Source organism: Schistocerca americana, chromosome 7 (assembly GCF_021461395.2).
Source record: "Schistocerca americana isolate TAMUIC-IGC-003095 chromosome 7, iqSchAmer2.1, whole genome shotgun sequence".
Lineage (NCBI taxonomy): Eukaryota > Metazoa > Arthropoda > Insecta > Orthoptera > Acrididae > Schistocerca > Schistocerca americana.
In genome coordinates this window covers 600,006,365-600,033,625 of record NC_060125.1, presented here as the reverse complement: position 1 = coordinate 600,033,625, position 27,261 = coordinate 600,006,365, and the positions used below count along the sequence as shown (strand labels likewise).

Sequence of the window (27,261 nt, the reverse complement as noted above, 5' to 3'; positions counted from 1 at the left end):
TCCATCGTCACAGAACCTGCCACTGACAATCATCTTCAATCCTTGCTATGGTCTGTGAACATGAGAAATTTTCTTTGTTTCACCTAAACAGACTCTGCATTTTGATTGTTGGGCTTTGAATGACAACCTACTGGAGAATTGTCTGTAAGCAAAATGCGCATCCTTTTCTTCTTTCCTTCAGGGTCAGAATTGCAAAAAGCGTCAGATATTACTCTTTCACAGAATGTCTGAATCCCCCTTCCCTCCCCCTCGCAGCATGGATTTTATTGGTTGGACACATGCATGTTCTCCCCAGTATTGTCTACAAATGAGGACATTTACAGTTATCGTACTGGTGTTTTCCGTCTTTTCTGGTAGTCATCTGACAAATTCAGACATTTGGCGACTGCTCAAGTCCTGGTGCCAATTTCATCCTTTACCAAATGTCTGTGTTTGTTTTTACCATTTTGTGAGAGTTTTGTTGCTTGTCCAACTCTGCTGCTGTCGCTACCATTACCATTGCCTCTCTTAACCCAAAATGAAACTGTTTTTGGGTCAATGCCCAATGATTGAGGAATTTTGGTGTTGACATTCCATTGCCACAGAGGCCTTGAACCTGGGGATTAACATGATCAGATATTAGTCCCATTTCCTAATGACAGCCATAAGAAAGATGAAAAACACAAAGAGCAGAATACATGTTGTTGTGGTGGTCTTCAGTCCACGGACTGGTTTGATGCAGCTCTCCATGCTATTCTATCCTGTGCAAGCATCTTCATCTCCCAGTACCTACTGCAGCCTACATCCTTCTGAATCTGCTTAGTGTATTCACCTCTTGGTCTCCCTCTACAATTTTTACCCTCCACACTGCCCTCCAATACTAAATTGCTGATCCCTTGATGCCTCAGAACATATCCTACCAACTGATCCCTTCTTCTGGTCAAGTTGTGACACAAATTTCTCTTCTCCCCGATTCTATTCAGTACCTCCTCATTAGTTACATAATACCTGTCAAATCTTCAGCATTCTTCTGTAGCACCACATTCCGAAAGCTTCTATTCTCTTCTTGGCTAAACTATTTATCATCCATGTTTCAGTTCCATACATGGCCACACTCCATACCAATACCTTCGGAAAAGACTTCCTAACACTTAAATCTCTACTCGACATTAACAAATTTCTTTTCTTCACAAATGCTCTCCTTGCCATTGCCAGTCTACAGTTTATATCCTCCTTACTTTGGCCATCATCAGTTATTTTGCTCCCCAAATAGCTAACTCATTTAGCACTTAAAGTATCTGATTTCCTAATCTAATTCCCTCAGCATCACCTGATGTAATTTGGACATCACCTGATTTAACTTGAATACATTCCATTATCCTCGTTTTGCTTTTGTTGATGTTCATCTTATATCCTCCTTTCAAGACACTGTCCATTCCGTTCAGCTGCTCTTCCAGGTCCTTTGTTGTCTCTGACAGAATTACAATGTTATCGGCAAACCTCAGAGTTTTTACTTCTCCATGGATTTTAATTCCTACTCAGAATTTTTATTTTGTTTTCTTTACTGCTTGCTCAATACACAGATTGAATAACATCGGGGATAGGCTACAACTCTGTCTTTAAGTAAGTCTTAGGCTCAGTGTTACCTCACGTGTTCCAACATTTCTATGGAATCCATACTGATCTTCCCCGAGGTCAGCTTCTACCAGTTTTTCCATCCGCCTGTAAAGAATTCATGTTAGTATTTTGCAGCTGTGACTTATTGAACTGATACTTTGGTAATTATCACATCTGTCAACACCTGCTTTCTTTGGGATTAGAATTATTATATTCTTCCTGAAGTCTGAAGGTATTTTGCACCTCTCATACATCTTGCTCACCAGTTGGTAGAGTTTTGTTAGGATGGGCTCTCCCAAGGCTATCAGTAGTTCTAATGGAATGTTGTCTACTTCCAGAGCCTATAGAATATTAATGAATTTAATTGATAGGTAAACCCTTCAAATTGAATAAAAGTAAAATTTTACAAAACTGTCTTTTTTTATCATCCTTGTTAAAATTTAGAAACTATAATTATTTTTCTTTTCTTTCGTTAGGTGAAAACATAAGAATATGTAAAAAAAATGATCGAATGACATATTTTCACTAATGAACCAAGTAACAGTGCATTAAATTTTTGAAGATGACATGTTTAAAAGATGTGCACTACCACAACAACACTTGCTAGCAGTGAGAATCTGTTCACTATGATTCATCTCCTAATACAAACTAACATGAAGTTCATACAGCTAGCACCACCTGTTGATGTAAAGTGGTAATGTCTCCACGAAGCATCAAACCTCCACGGCTCTGTCAATAAAAAAGGGAGAAATGTTCCATACACCCTGTACATTCTTTAAGTACAGTGCTTCATCTATATCTGCTGACTAATTTTTTAATTTTTGTACAGTTTTCCTGTCTGCATACTCTGTGGTGGGTATCATCATCATTTAACTTGTTACCAATTTTTTTTATTGGAACCTCTGATTTTAGGAATTTTTTGTAATTTATCTACTTAACCTGAAAAATATTAATTCACATAATTTTCTATTTCCATGGATCACTTCTCGACCTACCTCTGTTTTCTTATTTAAGAACCTTCCGGACTGCTGTGCTTTACTTTCAGCATTAACATACTGACTGTCAAAAGGCCACCAGTGGACACAGCAGAACCTTATGCCTGATGTCACGTGGCCAGCGGCACCCACAGCAGAGCCTCATGCCTGACACCATGGTCTGGCATTGAAAAACCCATCACTATGTGCGGCAGCCAGTGTGTTTAAGTATTGCTTTGTCATTTGCTTACTACTACTTTTTTCTATAAGCAACTCCATCCTGTAAACCTTTTTATAGCTTTGGTAACAGTTTAGGAATTCTGACTCACTATGAGATTTTCTTATGGAACTGAAACATTTCAAGGTCTTTGAGGACTTTCTTATCCTTATCATTCTTTTCCGTATACAGTCCATCATAGTTTAGATTAACAATACGGTAGAAAATTCTTGAATTTTGGGGTTTTGAAAAGGTCTTTTGTAGACGTGCAGTCTGGTGGACTTCTCCTAGGCAGCTTTTACTTTCCTTAATGGGCAGGAATTATCAAGAATGTCCAAGATATTTTACATCTACAATACAGTTTCCTTGTCTATATCCGTAACATGATTGATTACTAATGCTGAGGTTTTTGTTGCCATTGTTGCACTGTTGACTATCTGAAACATATCAAAGCTGTGCAGAATGGGAATGTTATTTGTTTTATGCACGGTATTTGTATTTACATTTATGTCTCCACTTAAGATTATCTTGTACTTGGGCACTAAAACTTTGTCCGTGACCTCAGTTTACTAAAAAGTTTCTGTCTATTTGCATTAGGTAAATAGACTCACAAAGAGCTGTTTTTTTATGGCAGTAGGTTCTAGTTAAACACCTGATATTTCAAAGCATTTCTCATTGCAAAGTGTCGTAAGGTACATGCGAGTTTAAACTGTGTTCTCTTCTTGATATGATACACAAGATTTTCCCCCCTTTATGGGTGTCCTACAATAATAGTTTGCTCTGTCATATCAGGGTTTCTGTTTATCTGCAAAGCTGTGTGCTGATTCAAATTGCTGTGTAGTTTAAAGATTTGAGTTCAACTTTAAACTGCTGTATTTTATTTTATACTGATTGAATGTTTTGATGAATTATTAGATATATACCTATTCCAATGTCACTTGCCCTTGTGGCTTCTTTCTGAAAGCCACAGAGCAGCATTATATGGAGGGAAAAAAACTTTGTGCTTGGGTCCGAGGACTGACCAATGGGTTACACCACACTTTTCTATAGCTATGAAGGAGTTGTCTTTGTGTTCAGTTTGTGCATCGTGATATTCTATAATCCAGTTTAGTAAGTACCAGCTCATGAGAAACTGTTTCTGGATATATTGCCTGCATTTGATACAAACATGTCACCCTGCCTTTGCCATCTAATTTCGTTAATATTGCATTGACAAGATCACTCCTCCACTTGTTTCACTTCATGTGCCAGTCTTACAGTTTCTAACTTTTTTTTTCTTTTGAAAGTAATAGGATATGTTACATTGAAATATCTGAAGGATTTGAAGTTATTCCATTTCTCTCCAAATTTTTCAGCACCAAACACATCATTCCAAGTCTCAGACTGCAGTGGGGGACTTTTGGTTATTAACCAGTTCTCTAAAGATATTTCACTTATACAGGGTGTATCATAATTAATGGTGTAAACGCATACAGTTGAAAGCACACAAAACTAGGAGCAAAAAAGTCTCAGTAAACATAGGGTCGAAAATGCATACCTCAAGAGCTATGAGCAATCATTCCATCTTCGATACTGTTAAACAATCTCTTCTACTTCACGTTCTTTGCTTTCCATATTTTGGGAACTGGTACTATAGAAAAAAAAAGAAAAAAAAGTCCCGTAAAGGTGCTCTAAAATCCATTCCTTAAGAGCTACGAGCACTTGTTCATCTTTGCTACTTTGAAACGCAACTCTTCTAATGATCACGTGCTCGTAACTTTTAAGGTATGCGTTTTAGAGCACGTTTGCTGGACTTTTTTTTTTTTTTCTTATTTTGGTCCATACTACCACTTCCTAAAATATGGAAAGCAAAGAACTTGCAGTAGAAGAAATTTGTTTCACAGTATCAAAGATGAAAAACTGCGTGTAGCTCTTAAGGTGTGCATTTTCGACCCTACATTTACTGAAACTTTTTTTGCTTCTAGTATCGTGTACTTTCAACTGTATTCAAAAACAAAGATGATGAGACTTACCAAACAAAAGCGCTGGCAGGTCGATAGACACACAAACAAACACAAACATACACACAAAATTCAAGCTTTCGCAACAAACGGTTGCTTCGTCAGGAAAGAGGGAAGGAGAGGGAAAGACGAAAGGATGTGGGTTTTAAGGGAGAGGGTACGGAGTCATTCCAATCCCGGGAGCGGAAAGACTTGCCTTAGGGGGGAAAAAAAGGACAGGTATACACTCGCACACAGACAGAATGTCTGCTTGTGTCTGTGTATGTGCGGATGGATATGTGTGTGTGTGCGCGCGAGTGTATACCTGTCCTTTTTTTCCCCCTAAGGTAAGTCTTTCCGCTCCCGGGATTGGAACGACTCCTTACCCTCTCCCTTAAAACCCACATCCTTTCGTCTTTCCCTCTCCTTCCCTCTTTGCTGACGAAGCAACCGTTTGTTGCGAAAGCTTGAATTTTGTGTGTATGTTTGTGTGTCTATCGACCTGCCAGCGCTTTTGTTTGATAAGTCTCATCATCTTTGTTTTTAGATATATTTTTCCCACGTGGAATGTTTCCCTCTATTATATTCAACTGTATTCATTTACACCATTAATTATGATACACCCTGTATGTATCTTCCCTCATCTCATGCATACTGAGTGAATCATACACAATTAGTGTTTCAATTGTTTGGAAAAGGTGATGAGAGGAGTTACAATGTATTGCATCAACTCTATTATGTAAATTGGTGTAGATTTGATCTATACAGTTAGCAACATCTTTAAGTTGTTTCTGACAAATAGTTGCACAGAATATAATTCCTCAGAGGGAAGGTATAGTTTTCAGTAATGCTATGATGAATAAAATGTATTAATTGAACAAGTAATATAAAAAAGGACTTTATCATTTTATTCTGAAAAGATTTTCATTTACACGTAATAACAGTAACAGCTACATACATTACTAGCCAATAACACATTTCCGCAGTCTAAATTAAATATTCAAGTCTGAATAATGTCCATTTTCTAATACACAGCCTAGAAACTTTGGCACAGATAGCACAGTTCCTGACAATACCTGCACAAATTTTTTATCCTTCTCTGGTGTTTCATAATACATAAGCAAACGTTTGCTTATGTAATTATTACACAATGAAAGATATCCAACTTCAATGAAAGACTTATTGTGTACAGAAAACATCTGAATGCTTGCTCTTAAACTTTCCCATTGCTTGAGTGAGTTGGCAGGGAAAAGCACAATTCTGAAGGGTACTCCCAGACTCCTGTATATGCATGTAACAGCTTTTAATGTCCGTTGGAATTCTGCTTTCAGTTCTTTCAGTGTGTCTGAAGTTAACACAAACAATTCCACACATGATGCCTGGCAAGTGTGAAATAATCCTGGCAAACTTTTACTTTGTATGGGACTATATTGTCGACCTATTGTAAAATACCTAATTGGAAGAGAACCTGTGACAATGGTCTTTGCATGACAAGCACAGTATGCAGGCAAAGAAGCACCTCCGACTAAGTGAAGCCTATTATTGATATCTGATACACCCGTGTCACTGTGTTCTATAGTGAACACTGATACTGAATTAATGTGCTTCATTCCACATCCTTCAACTACTATGCTCCTTACAAAGTCAGAATTACATGTCTCCGCAAATTCTGCTACGTGAAGTGAATCAGCAAAGTGCTGGAGCAATTTTAATTCATAAACTGCTGCAGCTCCAGTTAAATAGTAACAAACTGGACTAAAATACCTCACCAAATCTTGTTTGTTTCCTATCACAGTGTGGCATTCTGAGGGGCCCTGAGGTACATTACCAAATTCATACAAAACTTTTTCTTCAATTTCGGGTGTATCAGGGTCTAAATCATTTGGCAATGACAAAAACTGCCCAATCGCTTTTTCCTGCATTTCCCAAAATTTCTTAGTTACTTTTTTAATATCATCTCTTAATGACCTACCTTGCACTTTGAGCTTCTCTATTTCCTGGAAATTGTTGTTTTTCTTTAAAGCTTTTGTTATACTGGCTATTTCTATGCGTTTCTGTTCCATACACTCTTTTGTCTGCTCAATAGATCTTAATTTTTCCCACAACTGATGGACGTTATCAACATCAAGATCAAGTTTGCGCAACATAACATTTCTTTTCAGCTTTTCTAAACCCTGAAACCTTTCCTCACAATCAAGATGTGGAATCAGAACTGATGCAGTTTTATGTGCTTTATTACCTGTAACAAATAAAGTTGAGCTGCAGTATGTTCGTAATAACATACTGAATCCACATACAGATTTCATTAAGTGGGAGGCAAATATCATTTTCGATTATTTTTCTAAAGTGTTCACAGAAATGACTATTTTAATCAGTCATTCTGTCACCAGATTCAACATAGGTATCATCTCCTGTACTCTGTGTTTCAATCTTCCTTCTCTTGGGAGGTTGGTACTGGCCTTTGCCAGCAGCTCTCTCCGATTCTTCTACGGTGTATGGCTCCAGTTCAAGAGCTTTCAGCCTACGCTTGTGAACTTTCGTCCGGAAATGATCAGTCAGTGCAGATTCATCAATGAAATACCTCCTGTGAAAAAAATTGAAGGCAACAACGATAAAATTAAAAAGAAAGGAGAGAAGAGGTTAGTGTTTTATACACGTAACATGGAATTTTTTAATGATGATACAATCAGAGCATTACACGCATTGAAAAAGACTGTAAATTAAAACAAGAATTGGCAAATTTCCCTGCAGATGGTTAATTACTAATTTTAAAGAAAATGAATTCGTCTTAAGAACAGAATTGCAAAATCACCGAAAGTTGCTGTAATGTGTATTTTTTTTATGGGTAACTAGTATCAGTCATGTGCCCATCTTTAAGTCACTTACATAAGAAAAATGTATAAGAAAAGCATATTCCAAAATAGTTAACCTGAACTATTGTATATAGCAGATACTCATGGGTACCATTATATCACGTTAAAGGAAGGTTCCACAGCATCAAGCACACAATTATTATTACTTACAGCATCTATGATTTAGGTGAAAATACAAAATGTTTAAAGACATTAAAAACACAGTATACATGTTATAGTTACCTGCCACTATACATGCATCAATTATAATTATATGCATTTTCCATTAGTCAATAAATGCACAAATGCACAAACTGACAGTGCACTGCAATGTTCAGCATACTGTCTCACCAAAATTTTAGCAAATAAAACTTATGAAATACTGGAAACATGCATATGTGATGTGACTTTTGTGTACATCTAAAATCTGTCTTCATATGTATACTATTGTTTTTAATATATTTATGCTTATTGTGTTTTTAGCCGTACCATTTAGATAACTATAACCATTATGTACTTTATGCCACGGAACCTTCTTTTACCATGCTATAGTGACACCCGTAAGTATCTGCTACACACAATAGTTCACCAGAATTAGTTCCACAAAGCTATTTTTTATACATCTTTGTTATTGTGCACACAATTTAGAGATAGTCACTAAATGAAAACTGAATTTCTGTAAATAAACACACATTACAGCAGCTTTTGGTTGTTTTGTGATGTCATGCTGTAAATACATCCACGTGATGAATTCAACTTTTCTCCCTTCTTTTACAGGAGAATGTGTGCGGAGTACAGAATGGAATTTCTACCATCCATATAATACAGCTCCAAGGATAGAAGCATTGTAAAATAACTAAGATCGATCTTTTTATTGCAATATAACCAATTAGTGGAATTATAGGCACAAGTAAATAATTCTTAAATGTTTCGTGTAGGCCTAACCAAATCTGACTATGCATTAAAAAGTGATAAAATACAACGAACGTTTGCATGTCAATTTTTGGCAAATATGGCTTAGGGCTACAGTACACATCAATCAATTTTGGCAAACTTATTTCCGTATCGAAATTCACTGACTCCACCAATGCTCCAGCAAATTATTACATTCCAAACTAATCTAGTACTCAGGTTATGCTACAAGTCAGTGTCAGCACATTTAGTTTTTTTTTTCCAGTCACCAAATAAATACAAAAATCAGTAACCAACCTTAAAAATCATAACAGCCAGCACAAGAAAAGTTATTCTGGCACTCTCCATATTAAAAACCAGTGTAAACAATCTATTTTCTGCCAAAATAAAACAGATCCAGTAATTTTCTTTGTTTGCATATACTATCTCGTGCTATGACAAAACGTCAACAAATAGTCAACATCTATACACAATGCAAGAGCTACTGAAACCTGAATGCTTTTTAGCACAGAAGTCCCAACAGTACAAAATTTTAGTACAACGCAGGAAGATCTGCAAAGGGTTGACACTTGATGCAGAGATTGACAGTTGATCCTCAACATAAACAAATATAACATATGACACATAAATGGACAAAAATATCAGTTATTGTACGATTAGAAAATTGCTGTGCAATCACTAAAAACAGTCACATCCACTAAATATATGATGATGCATGCACAGCTATTTAAAGTGGAACAAATATACAAAAACTAATTCCAAGCAAGGCAGATATCCATTGGGAGAACCCACAGAAAGTGCAGTCCATCCACGAAGGAGGTAGCTTTCAAAACCCTCATTGCACCGATACTTTAATATTGCCCATCAGACCGGGATCCATACCAGAAAGGCTTGATAGAGGAAATAAGAAGATCCTAAGAAGAGCAATGCATTTTCTTACAGCCTTATTTAATAAGCATTAAAATATCGAGGGGATGCTCTGCCAACCCCAGTGGCAAACGAGCAAGGTAGATTCTGCATCACTGTGTGTTTTACCGTTAAAGTTCAAGAACTGACGTTCTAATAAGAGTCAACCAACTGCTTTTGCCTACATCTCACACAGACACACCATGAAGGCAAAAGCAGAGAGATTCAAGCTCACATGGAGACTTACCACCACAGTTCTTCTCTTGCTATTGCCAGTCCATATTTTATATCCCCTCTACTTTCACCACTGTCAGTTATTTTGCTGTCCAAATAGTGAAACTTGTCTATTACTTTAATGCCTCGTTCCCGAAACTAACTCCCTCAGTATCTACTGACTTAATTTGACTGCACTCCATAATAGGAAAGGTGGAAGAGACAGTGGTCATAAAATACCCTCTGCAACACATTGTAAGGTGGATTACAGAGTAATAATGCATACGCAGACATAAGACATAGCCAGCTGATGAATAACAACTAGCCTGTAGAAAGAAAAATAATAAATGACAACAGCTGTCATAAAGGTTATATGCTTATTTTAGTCCTTAGGTGGCCAACTAAAGAAATTAGTGTAGACGACAATGGTGGTAATAATAATGGTGGTACTAATAATAATAATAATAATAATAATAATAATAATAATAATTGTAATAATAATTCCCGTGGAGGCCCGGGAAAAGAATAGGCCTCCGGTATGTTCTGCCAGTCGTAAAAGGCGATGAAAAGAACAAACCACTAATAGGGCTAACCCCCCTTTTACTGTGGTTAGTTGGTTCAGAACAGAACTAAAGAAGCCTCGGACAAGCGCCGTCATGGTCGGGGACGACGCTTGGACCCTATGCCCTCCCACAATGGTAACAACACTGCTAGCCAACTGGAAAATGATTCAAATCCAAATAGAGGTGTTTTGCAGGATATGCTTCCTGCAACCACCCTAGAAGGAAAACAAAGACAGAGGATGAGATGGTCAGATGAAGTTAATCGACACCTCATGTTCTTTTATTACCAAGCAACAAACCTAGGAACCAACACAACTGGATACAGATCACAAGTATACGCAACATTTATTACCAGATACCCAGAATTAAAATTTTTAACAGAACAACGATTAGCTGATCAGATCCGTGTAATAATCAAAAACAACAGGATACCCCAGTCAGAATTAGAAAACATCAAACAACAAGTACAACAAATACTGGAACAAAATAATGTGCAATCAGAAGAAGAAAATACAGCAATGGACTCAAACATCCCCAGAGCAAACAAACAAAGAACAACACGCATCAATTAAACAGTCAGAGGAAAACGGAATCTTAAGACACCCACCAGAACAAGCACAAATAGAACACGAAGTGACACACATGTTAGATATAGAAGAAAAATTTCAGCTGACATATATAGAATACAAAGACACAAATACAGACATTAGACCATTCTTGCATAGACCGCCAAATAACCCACAAGTCAAAACAACAATAAAAACTATCAACACAATCATACACAACAAAATAAATGAAAACACAACTATGGAAGAGTTACAACTACTGGTTTATATAGGAGCACTCACTACACTAAATATACACACTAGGCAGAGATCAGAACCAACCAACACACAGAAGAAACTCACAAAACCAGCATGGCAACACAGGCTACAAATCAGAATAGAAAAACTGAGAAGAGACATCGGACAGCTAACACAATTTATAAGAAATGAAATGTCAGAAAAAAAAAATGAAAAAGATTAGGTAAAATCTCACAACAAGAAGTGATAGAGCAATTAGATGAAAAGAAGCAGAAATTACAAGCATTGGCCAAACGACTTAGAAAATACAGAAAAAGTGAAAATAGAAGGAAACAAAACCAAACATTCAACACAAACTAAAAGAAATTTTACCAGACAATAGATAACACACACATTAAAATAGACAATCCACCAAACATAACAGACATGGAACACTTCTGGAGCAACATATGGTCAAACCCGGTACAACATAACAGGCATGCACGGTGGATACAAGCAGAAACAGACACATACAAGATGATACCACAAATGCCTCAAGTGATAATTTTGCAACATGAAGTCACCCAAGCAATTAATTCTACTCACAATTGGAAAGCCTCTGGAAAAGATAAAATAGCAAATTTATGGCTAAAGAAATTCACCTCAACACATTCACATCTAACTAAATTATTTAACAATATAATAGAGGGACACATTCCACGCGGGAAAAATATATTTAAAAACAAAGATGATGTGACTTACCATACGAAAGCGCTGGCAGGTCGATAGAAACACAGACAGACACATACATACACACAAAATTCAAGCTTTCGCAACAAACTGTTGCCTCATCAGGAAAGAGGGAAAGAGAGGGAAAGACGAAAGGAAGTGGGTTTTAAGGGAGAGGGTAAGGAGTCATTCCAATCCCGGGAGCGCAAAGACTTACCTTAGGGGGAAAAAAGGACGGGTATACACTCGCGCGCGCAGGCCTGAAGAGCAAGTTCCCATCTCCGGAGTTCCGGAGATGGGAACTTGCTCTTCAATATATCCTCTCTTCCCGTTACCCACCAGGCCTCAATCTCCGCTAATTTCAAGTTGCTGCCACTCATACCTCACCTGTCATTCAACATCATCTTTGCCTCTGCACTTCCGCCTCAACTGACATCTCTGCCCAAACTCTTTGTCTTTAAATATGTCTGCTTGTGTCTGTATATGTGTGGATGGATATGTGTGTGTGTGCGCGCGAGTGTATACCCGTCCTTTTTTCCCCCTAAGAGGGAAAGAGAGGGAAAGACGAAAGGAAGTGGGTTTTAAGGGAGAGGGTAAGGAGTCATTCCAATCCCGGGAGCGCAAAGACTTACCTTAGGGGGAAAAAAGGACGGGTATACACTCCGCTCCCAGGATTGGAATGACTCCTTACCCTCTCCCTTAAAACTCACTTCCTTTCGTCTTTCCCTCTCCTTCCCTCTTTCCTGATGAGGCAACAGTTTGTTGCGAAAGCTTGAATTTTGTGTGTATGTATGTGTCTGTTTGTGTTTCTATCGACCTGCCAGCGCTTTTGTATGGTAAGTCACATCATCTTTGTTTTTAAATATAAATTATTTAACAGTTACATTGCAGACCCATACACATTCCCTGATACACTTACACATGGAATAACTTATCTGAAACCTAAAGATCAAGCAGACACAGCAAACCCAGCTAAATATCGCCCCATAACATGCCTACCAACAATATACAAAATATTAACTTCAGCCATTACACAGAAATTAATGACACGTACAACACAGAACAAAATTATAAATGAAGAACAAAAGGGCTGTTGCAAAGGAGCACTAGGATGTAAAGAGCAACTGATAATAGATGCAGAGGTGACATATCAAGCTAAAACTAAACAAAGGTCGCTACACTATGCATACATTGATTACCAAAAAGCTTTTGATAGTGTACGCCACTCATAGTTACTACAAATATTGGAAATATACAAAGTAGATCCTAAATTGATACAGTTCCTAAACATAGTAATGAAAAATTCGAAAACCACACTTAATATCCAAACAAATTCAAATAATATCACACCACAGCCAATACAGATTAAGCGTGGAATATACCAAGGAGACTCATTAAGTCCTTTCTGGTTCTGCCTTGCTCTGAACCCACTATCCAACATGCTAAGTAATACAAATTATGGATACAATATTACTGGAACATACCCACACAAAATCACACATCTGCTATACATGGATGACCTAAAACTACTGGCAGCAACAAATCAATTACTAAAGATAACAGAAGTATTCAGCAATGATATAAATATGGCTTTTGGAACAGACAAATTTAAGAAAAATAGCATAGTCAAGGGAAAACACACTAAACAAGAAGATTACATATTGGATAACCACAGCGACTGCATAGAAGCGACGGAAAAAACAGATGCCTATAAATATCTAGGATACAGACAAAAAATAGGAATAGATAATACAAATATTAAAGAAGAACTAAAAGAAAAATATAGACAAAGACTAACAAAAATACTGAAAACAGAATTGACAGCAAGAAACAAGGCATAAGCTATAAATACTTATGCTATACCAATATTGACCTACTCATTTGGAGTAGTGAAATTGAGTAACGTAGACCTAGAAGCACTCAATACACTTACACGATCACAATGCCACAAATATAGAACACATCACATACATTCAGCAACAGAAAGATTCACATTAAGCAGAAAAGGAGGAGGAAGGGGATTTATCGACATAAAAAACCTACATTATGGACAGGTAGACAACTTAAGAAAATTCTTTATAGAACGAGCAGAAACTAGCAAAATACAAAAAGCAATCACTCATATAAATACATCGGCTACACCACTGCAATTTCATAACCACTTCCACAACCCTTTAGATCACATAACATCAACAGATACGAATAAAGTAAATTGGAAAAAGAAAACACTACATGGCAAGCACCCGTATCATCTAACACAGCCACACATCGATCAAGACGCATCCAACACATGGCTAAGAAAAGGCAATATATACAGTGAGACAGAAGGATTCGTGATTGCAATACAGGATCAAACAATGAACACCAGATATTACAGCACGCATATTATTAAACATCCCAATACCATAACAGATAAATGCAGACTTTGCAAACAACAAATAGAAACAGTAGATCACATCCAAGCGGATGTACAATACTAGCAAATACAGAATACCCCAGAAGACATGACAATGTAGCAAAAATAATACATCAACAGCTTGCCTTACAACATAAACTTATAAACAACATGTTCCCACATACAGGTATGCACCGCAAAATGTACTGGAGAACGATGAATACAAATTATACTGGAACAGAGCCATTATAACAGATAAAACAACATCACATAACAAACCTGACATCATACTCAAAAGAAGAAATTAACACAACTAATCGAAATATCCATACCCAATACAACAAATATACAAAAGAAAACAGGAGAAAAAATTGAAAAATACGTCCAACTGGCTGAGGAAGTTAAAGACATGTGGCATCAGGATAAAGTTGACATACCAATTATACTATCAACTACATGAGTCATACCACACAATATCCACCAGTACATCAATGCAATACAGCTACATCCAAACTTATATATACAGCTACAGAAATCTGTAATTATTGACACTTGTTCAATTACCCGAAAGTTCCTAAATGCAATGTAACATATACCATACAGTTGAAAGGAAGTCACACTTGATCAAGGTCCGCGTCACCTTCCATTTTTAACCAGACATAACGTCTGAGACAAGAAAGAAGTAATAATAATAATGATAATAAAGGTAATGTGATTGTATGTTACATAACATTCACTACCAAGTAACTAACTGTGGAATAAAATAATACATACAAAGGATTCCAACTTTTCTGCCTTAAAAGAAAGTTGTTGACAATTACAATTTACCAAGACCACAGAATAACCATGTTCTGACATCGCAGCAAAATCATCGAGATATCTCACGGAACACAGATATATGGTCAGCAAGTTTGAAAATCCAAGTTCAGATGAACAACAAATTTGAGGACATCAGACAACTACAATACAATGCCACAAGATATGAGCCTGTAATAGCTATAAATGGAGAGGTCTTGAAGCGCAAAACCAGTCATGGTGGTTTTTATTTTAACAGAATTAAAAGCAAATTTTTGGGCTGCTGCTATTTAGCTGAATGTCTCAAATCAATCAACTCCTATGAATACCTGATCATTACAATTTGTAGGGCTGTGAAATGGAATGATTACGCTGACGCGACTTTTGATTCATTGGTAGGATACTGGAAAAATGTAGTCAGTCTACTAAGGAGATTGCTTACTAATCACTTGTGCATCCCACCTTACAATATTGCTCAATTGTTTGGGACCTAAACCAAATAGGACTATCATGCAACATTGACACAGTTAACAGGATGAATCAATACCGGAGCCCTGCTTCATCCTGTAATGTAACAATGATGTGGCACATAATGTAATGCTGATGTGGCAAACAGAAAAACACTAGAACACTGACAATATTTCTTTTGCACCTGTATTAGTTTCTGGGAAGTATGTTGTGGTGACAGACTAATCTGCAGCATAGCCTGAAGTCGTGGTTAGGATGAAAGGCGGCAGTTTGGTTGGGCCATTGAATATATACAAAAGAATGCAGCAAGATGGCCACAGATTTATTCGGTTCATTGGGAAGCATCATGGAAACGTTGAAAAAAGTGAATTTGCAGATGCTTGAAGATAGATGGCAATTATCCCATGGCTGCCTACTTACCAAGTGAGTGTAAAATCTAGAGCTATTTTCATCATCCTATACAATGAGGTGACAAAAAGCATGGGATACCTCCTAATATTGTGTTGGACCTCCTTTTCTCTGGGATAGTGCCCAAGTCAATATAGCATGGACTCAACATGTCACTGGAAGATCCTTGCAGAAATATTGAGTCACGCTGCTTCTATAACAATAGATAATTGCAAAAGTGTTGCCCGTGAAGGATTTTCTGCACGAACTGACCTCTCCATTACGTCCCGTGTCAGGCAATCTAGCTGACCAAATTATTTGCTCGAATTGTCCAGAATTTTCTTCAAAACCAATTGGGAATAACTGTGGCCCAGTGACAGTGCGCATTGTCATCGGTAACAATTCCATTGTTGTTTGGTAACATGAACTCCATGAACGGCTGCAAATGATCTTCAAAAAGCCGAACGTAACCATTTCCAGTTAATGATCCGTTCAGTTGGACGAGATGACCCAGTCCATTCCACACAAACACAGCCCACACCTGCCTGCACAGTGTCTTGTTGACAACTCGGTTCCATGGCTTCGTGTTTCTGCACCACACTCGAACCCTGCCATCAGCTCTTACCAACTCAAATAATGACTTATCTGATCAGGCCACAGTTTTCCAGTTGTCTAGGGTCCAACACATACAGTTGCAAGCCCAGGAGAGGCACTGCAGGTGATGATGTGCTGTTAGCAAAGGCACTCACGTCAGTCGCCAGCTGCCACAGTCCTTGAACACCAAACTGTCCTAATGGATATGCTCACGTACATCCGACATTGATTTCTGCAGTTATTTCATACACTGCTGCTTGTCTGTCAGCAGTGAGAACTCTACGCAGATGCCGCTGCTCTCAGTTGCCTGAAATTTGGTGTGTCTGCACACTCCTAAGACTATGGATCTCTGAATATTTAAGTCCTTAATGATCTCCGAAATGGAATGACCCAAGAGTCTAGCTCTAACTACCATTCTACGTTCAAAGCCTGTTAATTCCGGTCATATGGCCATAATTACATCAGTCACTTTTTCACATGAATCACCTGAGTACAAATAACAGCGCCACCAATGCACTGCTCTTTCATACCTTGTGTACACAATACTACCTCCATCTCTATATGTGCATATTGCTATCCCGTGATTTTTGTCACCCAGTGTATATTGTTCCTGCAGGAAATGCGTAGGCAATATCACACTCATTTTAGCATTCACAGTGGCATTTAAACAGACTTTCTTTATAGTGAAATTTAAGGAATCACTCTTTCTACACTCCAACCATGATTGGAATGGGAGGAAACCACAAAATCTGATACCACAATGGCACAGACGAGGGAGAGCAGGGAAAGAGACGAGCAATCTCTACGTATACATTCACAACCACTACCTGTCCTCTAGTACTTCTGGAATCATCAAGAACTTTTTTTTTTTAGAATACTACTGTAACTCCAATACTCAGTGTTTTCATTGTGTCAGTAATATATTCATTACTTTAATTAATATGTGTATACGTAGAGCTTTTCCTTAAGCTCTATGAGGAGGACATGAACACTGCTTCATCACTCATTCTAGCACTAATACAACACACTGAAAAGAGTCATCATATACAACAGTGGTTATTATAATGCCATGGCACATAGCGATATTTTTCTGTAAAGACACAGAACACTACAGACATTTACTGATTTTCAATTAGAGAATTAAATATTCAAACAAAAATTTTCTTATAGTAGGTAATATAAGTACTTACTATTTATTTTTAATGTCTATATTTGAACAGTTGAAAACACCTGCTGACTGAAGTGGCATAATCATTACGTCACTGAACATAGTTCAAGAGGACACCAATCCACTATTTATTTCTCAGTGGTGGGACAAAAAAGTGTGCTTCAGACGTAAACTTATCTGTCACTAACTCCTCCAGATACAACAGCAATCTAAGGTTGTTTACACAGCACTCTTCATTACAGGTATCAAATAATTATTTCCTAATTAAGTTGTAAGAGTGCACTTTTAGCTTGCATAAGAAGTTCAATTAATAACATCATGTAAAAATCTGCTCAAATAAGTTATCAAGCAGTATGTGTACCATTAGTTCAGGGAGGCGGGTGTGGGGAAATGGTTTAGGAATCAGCAGCAGGTGCCCTGGATGTGTACAGTAATGTAGAGCAAAACTATGTTAGTTATGTGGAGCACATAGTGTGTATCTCAGATATTGTTCTACAATAGGAGCCAACAGAGTAAGACTGTGCAGTTGTTCAGACAAAGACCTCATATGTAGTAGGTTTCAGTTACTTTGTTCAGACACCTTGATCTGGTTCTCCTAAATCTATCTAGAAACTACTGGAATGGATTCTTCATCAGTGCTGTGCCTGACCACCTGTCCTATACACATAAAGCACTGCCCTAACCTAATAAAAGCATACCTGTATATTGCGATTTATTAGTGTGTGTGTTTTATGCTATTAATTTTCAGTCTCCTAAGATGACAAATCTTATACCATTGCAAAATTAACGCTGGATAAATAAATATGTATTCAATCATTAATATGAAATCAGCTACACGACTTCTGAGTAACCTGCTACTCTATTTCTGCCTTTTCATTTTTCACAATAACAGTGGAGATGATGACTGATGGAAATTTATTTCTGGGCACTCTTAAGACAATATTTACATCGTAATTAAATTTCCTCCAAAGTTACTATACGATCTTCATGTCATTCAACTTTGGTTACTACATACACAAAGATAGCCTAAATTTATCATATTACACATTAATTTTCGCAACCTTGTAGACTTAAAAAGCATAGCAATTTCGTTGTTTAGTTTTAAACATTTCAGTCATCTGAGTTCAACTGTGTACACATTAAAAACTGCAATACAAAAACTACTAATCTTCTAAACAATAAGCATTTCTAGCGGCATGCAACTACTGAGAATGTTACTCACGCGCAATGCAAACAATAAAACTGTGCATTTCCAGGTTTATCCAAATCTATTTCTTGATTTAGTAGCAGTTTTGCATTCTTTTCTTTCATATCCTCATCAATCTGCAATTACAACCACGTGTCATGGTTTAATTTTTAATAGTCATTTTTCCATCAATAACCTTAAAAGACAAACTGACGCTTACTAACCTCATCAAGGTCTTTCGTTCGGCGCTTCGTTCTCCATTTCTTCTTCAAATGTGTATCGCCTTTATGATATTTTTTCCTTTTATAAGTCATTGTTTGGCTTCGAAATACTTCAGCGTGTCTGACGATATCACAAAAATTCACAAAATCAGTAACTCTTCACAGAGGCTATAATTGCTACTGACATCTGTGTTCAGTGTACGAACTATAATTTCATCGCGCTCTGTACGCCGAGACGGGAATCGACGTTATGGACGCGTTGCTTGATGTCGCAGCGTTACTAACGGTGGGGTTTAATTAGACCTAGACAAGTTTTATAACACAGATTCATTGCAAACTACATTTTAAAGTAGAAATAACTTGTATCTGAGTATCTATCCGCCGTCTTTGGGCGTAATGGCCGACGCCATTTTGGCTTGCAGTGACATTACACATAGGAAGAAACGTGCCGTTACGTGTATGTAACATTTTTGGTGCATATTTGTGATTATTTTGGTGCAAAGTACTAAACTGTGCGCCATGGAAAAGTTACGGACAACGTGTGAGTGGTTGTGCCGTGTACTGGACTCGTGCTGTGCGCTTAATATCGGACAGAAGTAAGTTGCAACATTGGGAGTTAGAAATCCAGTCAACCCTACGTCTGCGGGAGTCGAACAATACCCTTCGTCGGTTGAGCCCCAACTGCTATCTTACCGTGGTGTATCTGCTCTTCGCTGCGACTACGTCACGCGTATCGGGACTCTAAATGGATTCACGTAGCGTAGTAACACGTGTGGTGCAATAAACAAGAGTGTTTCAGTGTTAATATGGCCAAAATTCTTAACAAGGACCCAGTCACATACCAACGGGAACGTGACAGTTTCATTCGAGAACTTAGGCAATTCCACGAAAGCCGTGGGTAAGTGTACTTTTATTTAAAATTTATTAAACATCTTTGTATGTTTGTTTGGGTTTCGCATGTATCTATGTTAAGTTATTCATCGTAATACATTATAATGTCTTGTTGTTTTCAGGACTCCATTTCGTAAAATACCGAAGATTAACGGCCATGAAATAGACTTATATCTTCTTTATGTACTGGTTACAGCTCACGGAGGATGGATAAAGGTGAGTATACTAAGCAGAACGTGGCATTGTGTTTGTATTTACTTTGCGGTGCATATCTGAAGCGGACTCCGGTTGTTTCGATACATTATTATTGATCATCAGTTTGTTTTGGCTAGTTGGTATAGTGTTTATATAGCAGTAATGTGCTTAAAATGTGTGATATTTTTAAATTATTACGTGTTTGATGTTACTGTCGTATAGTCGGTACTACTTTCTGAATACTGTCCCTTTTATTTTCTCGTTTCGTTGATTGTAATTTTTTTTTCAAATTTTAACTTCAAAGTCATACTTGTTCGGGAATTTTAGTTAATTGTGTATTTGTGGCCCATGGACTTGCAACGTGTGTCGAATACATCGTTTGTAATACTAAAAAGATTTAAGTTTTTTCCCTCTCTGTTTCAAGAATTGTAGCGAATGCAATCTTGAGTTATGTATATTTTGACTGAACGTGGTACAGATGCATTTTTTCTATGCTGAAGTGGAATTAGAAATATTTGATTTCTCAGCTAGAATGGCCATAAGTACGGGATTTTTTATTAAGATAACCACAGTTATTGTAAGATTATTTCAGATAAATCGTTTGACAAACTCTCGGTGTACTTCTACCCAGACCGTAAACATGGCGTATCGTGTGTATTAATTTCACCTCATATTCCAGTTGGCAGGAAAGTAAAGTTAGTTTACTTCCTGTAGAAACGTTCTAAGCTGTCATTGTTACCGAAAGATCGTAAACTTATGTGGCTGCTGTTGTACGACCCAGCTATTAAAATCGATCCAGGATTAAAGTTCGGAAAACATTTTGCCTTTGCAAAAGGCATTGATTATGGAATTGATATTATTTGCAGCTGGGATCATTACATAATAGAGGACTAGATCTCCCAGCAAAAGTGAACTGGAGGGATGCGAAGCAGGTAGTGGATGTTGCTGTGTCTATCCCTAGGCTGGCGTCTGTTGCATACAGAGCTGTGTGTGACAGCGCTGCGGGGTTGTTTTTGGTGGTCGCGTGTTCGCCACCACGTGCTCCCTCCCCCTCCGACTGACTGTTGAAGGTGGAGTGACGCAAGGTCATGGTTCACCTCCCACCACCAACACTCCGCCCCTCCCGCGCCCCCCACCCTTCGGGTGACTGAGGAAGCAAGCGCGTATGTGATGTGGTCCGTTTGCGTGCGGGATTCCTGGTTAACGTTCAGGAGTGGGAAGACTAGTTAGCATACACAGAAGACTGAAGTTCCTTAAGAAATGACAGTCCGAAAACAAGTTTTGGCTAGGGACTGAACCGGTGTTGAGCACTTCATTCCGAGCACAAAAGAGACAATTTTCCTTGAAGATTTCCCTTCACTGTGATGACCGTGGACATAAAAAGGAAACAGCTCGGATCCGGGTGCACTGATAGAAGGATGGGCGTCTTCTGTCGAACACATCAACCTGTTGAGGGAAAGTTGATTATAAAGAAATTAGGCAAAATTAACTTTCGTACTCCGCCCAACCCTTCTGTTCTACTTACGTCCTGATGCGTCTCTTGTCTTACATAGAGTCGACATTTTTAATAAGTTTATTTCAGCCCAGTGTCACCCCACAGTCACTACTCATCATGATTGTATTAAATATGGAACTGAGGCTGGTTTTTTCTTCGTGTTGTTCTTGTGAAACACGTTTTCGCAAAAGCAGTAATCGTAACGAAGAAAGATCAGAGCTTAAAATCTCGATCAAGATTATAACATGTGAACCACTAACTGATCAGGACATTGCTGAGGTAATTGCCCAGCATTATTGCTGAGGTAATTGCCCAGCATTCACTCCATGTGATACAGGGAAGCCAAACCGGTGCTCATCAGTAAGAAATTGGGATCGCACATGCATTCGTAATGCCTCACTCCCTGAACACACTCTCTCTCTCTCTCTCTCTCTCTCTCTCTCTCTCTCTCTCTCTCTCTCTCTCTTTCCGGAGAAAAGCTGCGACATAATACCATTAATTTGACAGTGATCTGATCGCTAATGTTGCACAGGCAATGATCTTATCTGAAACGATGCTTTTGTTTGTGATAAGGGATCTGACATTTCAGTTTCATAATATCTCAGCTTACATTAAGCCAGCTTGAAGGCATGAAGATATCTTTTCGCAACAGGAAATATGCTTTCAGTGCAGAACAGACTTTGGTATATGCGGCAGAGCCAGTTAAGTTCTCGTCTATTTGTATGTTATTTTGATAACATGTTGAATGCAACCCGGAGTACGTTTACATGACTTGTCGAGAGCTGCGTAACTCATATGATTTTATGTACAGCGAGACGTGTCTCTTAAACAAAGCATCATTTTTGAATGTACAGTTTGCCAGTTAACAAAACGTCTACGTCGTTTGATGATCTCCAAGCGCGCGCGCTGTCGTAGCACACCTGTTCCAACAGGTTTGGCGCCTTTTCTATAAAGTGCTGCGCGCGCGCGGGCGAGCATGCAGCCCCGTTGCCTCCATGTCGGCAGAAGTGTGCACCTGGTGATTTTGGCAATTCAATGTTCGCTCCTTACTCTGTGCGATCTTTGGCCACGGAACGAACCCTACATTCTAGGTTGCTCCACAATGTGGAGGTTTTTTCTGGTCTTCATGTATTTAAACACCATTGTCAAAAGATGAAAGCGCCAAGTCGTAAACAGTTTTATTTCTATACCTCGTATCATTTGTGAAATTGTCTGCTTTTCGCATACTAAAGTTGATTGGCTACGTCGCCATGATGGCTTGCTTTTAGAGCCATCGAGGATTCCGTAATTTGAAAAAGCTCACTTCTGCAATTGGAACAGCGTTAAACTATGACGATTCAGGTGAACATTTTGTGTCGTGGCATCGCGTAATAGGATCACATTACTGATCCAACAGTAACCAGATTCTATAAGGTATTGGTGGTGTCATGTAATTTAAGAAATCCAACATTCACGACTTACACCATTCAGAGGCTACGGATACATGGTATAAGGAATGGAAACCATGATAATAAACAGTTCTACTTAATTGTAAGCACTATAGTGAGATCTTGAATTTTTTCGTAAATGGTTCACTTTTTAAAGTAATTGATTTGTATGACGATATAAATAGTTCAGAATATCAGAGCTCATGTCAGCACAATTGCGGAGAAGCGCCTAGGAGGTGCCAGATTAACATTTATGAGCCTAAGAGCTGACAGTTTCATAACACTCCGTTTCTGTGGGTAAAATACAGGGTGACAATAATTGAACTGTATGAAATAAAAACGTCATAACTTCTGAACGGTTTCTGTAGGACGCTCAAACTGCACGGTTGGCCGCGGGCCATGATGGGAATTTGTATGCACTGTATGCCTGGGTTTAGCGACGAAACCCACTTTCGTTTGGATGGGCTCGCCAAGTAAGCAAAATTGCATTTGGGAGACGGAGAATCCGCATTTCGCGATCGAGAAGGCTCTTCAACCTCAACAGGTGGCTGTGTGGTGTCCAATGTCCAGCCACGGAATAATCGGCACGATATTCCTTGATGGCACGGTGATTACCGACCGATACGTCAAGATTTTGGAAATGATTTCATCCCCATTATCCAAAGTGATCACAATATATGATTCATGCAAGACGGAGCTGGACCACATGTTTGATGTCCTGGAGGAGCACTTTGGAGACAGCATTCTGATTCTGGGGTACCCACAAGCCACTGGCACGGGCCTCGATTGGCCGCCGTATTCTCCATATGTGAACACACGCGACTCTTTTTTGTGGGTGTATATTAAGGAGGAGGTGTACGGCAATAACCTCAAAACCATTCAGGCCATCGACAGATGCGATGTTCCGGCACTTCAGCGGGTGATGCAGAATTTCGCTATTCGTCAGCACCACATCGTCGCCAATGATGGCAGGCATGTGGAACATGTCATAACCTAAATCCAAATACCTGTAGTGAGGTTTACATGTTGAATGTAGTTTGTAACTAATTTACGGTTTTTTTCGTATAGTTCAATAATTGTCACCCTGTAGACAATGTTGACTGGAATACTCTCTTTCAAATTCTGAAGGTGGCAGGGGTAAAATACAGGGAGCGAAAGGCTATTTACAATTCGTACAGAAACCAGATGGCAGTTACGAAGAGTCGAGGGACACGAAAGGGAAGCAGTGGTTGGGAAGGGAGTGAGACGGGGTTGTAGCCTCTCCCCGGTGTTATTCAATCTGTATATTGAGCAAGCAGTGAAGGAAACAAAAGAAAAATTCGGAGTAGGAGTTAAATTCCATGGAGAAGAAATAAAAACTTTGAGGTTCGCCGATGACATTGTAATTCTGTCAGAGACAGCAAAAGACTTGGAAGAGCAGTTGAACGGAATGGATAGTGTCTTCAAGGGAGGATATAAGATGAACATCAACAAAAGCAAAACGAGGATAATTTAATGTAGTCGAATTAAGTCGGGTGATGCTGAGGGAATTAGATTAGGAAATGAGACGCTTAAAGTAGTAAAGGAGTTTTGCTATTTGGGGAGCAAAATAACTGATGATGGTCGAAGTAGAGAGGATATAAAATGTAGACTGGCAATGGCAAGGAAAGCGTTTCTGAAGAAGAGAAATTTGTTAACATCGAGTATAGATTTAAGTGTCAGGATGTGGTTTCTGAAAGTATTTGTATGGAGTGTAGCCATGTATGGAAGTGAAACATGGACGATAAATAGTTTAAGCAAGAAGAGAATAGAAGCTTTTGAAATGTGGTGCTACAGAAGAATGCTGAAGATCAGATGGGTAGATCACATAACTGTTGTTGTTGTTGTTGTCTTCAGTCCTGAGGCTGGTTTCATGCAGCTCTCCATGCTACTCTATCCTGTGCAAGCTTCTTCATCTCCCAGTACTTACTGCAACCTACATCCTTCTGAATCTGCTTAGTGTATTCATCTCTTGGTCTCCCTCTACGATTTTTACCCTCCACGCTGCCCTCCAATGCTAAATTTGTGATCCCTTGATGCCTCAGAACATGTCTTACCAACCGGTCCCTTCTCCTTTCAAGTTGTGCCACAAACTCCTCTTCTCCCCAATTCTATTCGATACCTCCTCATTAGTTATGTGATCTACCCATCTAATTTTCAGCATTCTTCTGTAGCACCACATTTCGAAAGCTTCTATTCTCTTCTTGTCCAAACTATTTATCGTCCATGTTTCACTTCCATACATGGCTACACTCCATACAAATACTTTCAGAAACGACTCCCTGACAATTAAATCCATACTCGATGTTAACAAATTTCTCTTCTTCAGAAACGCTTTCCTTGCCATTGCCAGTCTACATTTTATATCCTCTCTACTTCGACCCTCACCAGTTATTTTGCTCCCCAAATAGCAAAACTCATTTAATACTTTAAGCGTCTCATTTCCTAATCTAATTCCATCAGCATCACCCGACTTAATTCGACTACATTCCATTATCCTTGTTTTGCTTTTGTTGATGTTCATCTTATATCCTCCTTTCAAGACACTGTCCATTCCGTTCAACTGCTCTTCCAAGTCCTTTGCTGTCTCTGACAGAATTACAATGTCATCGGCGAACCTCAACGTTTTTATTTCTTCTCCATGGACTTTAATACCTACTCCGAATTTTTCTTTTGTTTCCGTTACTGCTTGCTCAGTATACAGATTGAATAACATAGGGATCACATAACTAATGAGGAGGTATTGAATAGGATTGGGGAGAAGAGAAGTTTGTTTGTGGCACAACTTGACTAGAAGAAGGGATCGGTTGGTAGGACACGTTCTGAGTCATCAAGGGATCACCAGTTTAGCATTGGAGGGCAGCGTGGAGGGTAAAAATTGTAGAGGGAGACCAAGATATGAATACACCAAGCAGATTCAGAAGGATGTAGGTTGCAGTAGGTACTGGGAGATCAAGAAGCTTGCACAGGATAGAGTAGCATGGAGAGCTGCATCAAATCAGTCTCGGGACTGAAGACCACAACAACAACAACAACAACAAGAAGTAATCTGTTAGAAGGTTTCACTCCATAAACACCTAAAATCATTTAATTTACGCTCAATATTGCCATTGTCCATTGTTGAAGTTGCAAGCAACTGGAAACAATGAAGTCTTACCATTGCGTAATGGAACAACTCCTCAGTGCAATTCCGGCCCTGGCAGTGCCGCCTACATTGCTTCGGCTCTGTTCTTTAATGTTGTGTGTTCTGGACGCGTCTGTTTACAAAAAGAATATCAACGGCTTTGCGTTGCTAAAGCCTCTTGTCGCTGTCATCAACTTCTTCGAATTAAAAGGAAAATACGTCACCAACCAGAAGGTTGGTTTACTGGGCGTGGTCCTATTTGACTTGGTGTGCCCTGGGCTTTCTCAGACTTTTCAACTAATTTACCCATTTAGGGCGCCAACAGTTTACCGTGAACTTACAATCACGGTGCGGCTTGATATGAATTACTAAACACGCAAACATTAAAATTATTTTCCTTGAGTATCACTGGTTTATCCGTGTTAACTAGTATAGATTTTGAAAATCCCATCCATAAGACAAGGTTACTTAATCATCACACATGATACCATAAGATGTGAATCTGTGTGATCGATCAATCCTCTGCTCCAGACACACCTCGAAGTCACTATTAGTATGTGAGCCAGTTGCACAAATGAAGAGGAAATTAAAATTATAAAGGCGGGGGGGGGGGGGGGGTAGTATTCTATTGTGGGTAAGATAACATCAATCAGAATCAGAAAAATAATCGAAATGGTTCCGCATGAGTGCCTAATCTCATTCGGTTTATGGCTTCTACTAATTATGTTGCAGAAATCAATGGGAAGCTTGATGGCCGTCAGTTTAATAAGTCATGATTGCTAAATACTGACACTAATTATTTGCAGAAGAATCGAAAACTGGTAGAAGCCAACCTCGGAAAAAGGCAGTTTGGGTTCTAGAGAAATGTGGAAACACGCGAGGTAGTACTGACACTACGACTTAACTGGCGCGAGAGCTCGGCGAGGGATTTAAGTTAACTAACATTAATAGCAAAGTGGTAGGCTGGTGAAAGCGTTTGCTGATAATCTTCAGATCTCATCTTAGATGATGCGCGAACTCTAAATAATGAGATTCGTTCATTAGGTTAGCGTAAATGTGGCTTGTAAAGTTTATTGAACAGAACGTATCAGCACTTAAACATAAATGAATGAAAAAGCATTAAAATCTACCGCGAAGGAAATTCAGTCTCACGATCATCAATTTTTCTGCTATG

At 38.6% G+C, this 27,261-nt stretch overlaps 3 protein-coding genes across 3 annotated transcripts in view; 1 reads left to right on the top strand and 2 right to left on the bottom strand.

Moving 5' to 3' along the window:
• Positions 1-5,653: 5,653 nt before the first annotated feature.
• On the bottom strand, positions 5,654-7,093 carry LOC124622071 (serine--tRNA synthetase-like protein Slimp). The gene has a single exon (XM_047147645.1). The coding sequence runs from the start codon at positions 7,091-7,093 to the stop codon at positions 5,759-5,761; it is 1,335 nt and encodes a 444-aa protein (XP_047003601.1). The 3' UTR covers positions 5,654-5,758.
• Positions 7,094-7,133: 40 nt separating this feature from the next.
• LOC124622072 (zinc finger protein 593 homolog) lies at positions 7,134-19,343 on the bottom strand. The gene is made up of 3 exons (XM_047147646.1): positions 18,941-19,343; positions 18,753-18,853; positions 7,134-7,350 (listed from the first exon to the last, which is right to left on the bottom strand). Exons 1-3 carry the CDS (start codon positions 19,028-19,030, stop codon positions 7,134-7,136), a joined length of 408 nt encoding a protein of 135 aa, XP_047003602.1. The 5' UTR covers positions 19,031-19,343.
• Positions 19,196-27,261, top strand: part of LOC124623140 (AT-rich interactive domain-containing protein 2) — a 323,487-nt gene continuing 315,421 nt past the window's right edge. The window contains exons 1-2 of the mRNA XM_047148930.1: positions 19,196-19,835; positions 19,951-20,044. Coding sequence (XP_047004886.1) covers positions 19,744-19,835; positions 19,951-20,044 — 186 coding nt within the window. The 5' untranslated portion in view covers positions 19,196-19,743. The remainder of the gene's footprint in view (positions 19,836-19,950; positions 20,045-27,261) is intronic.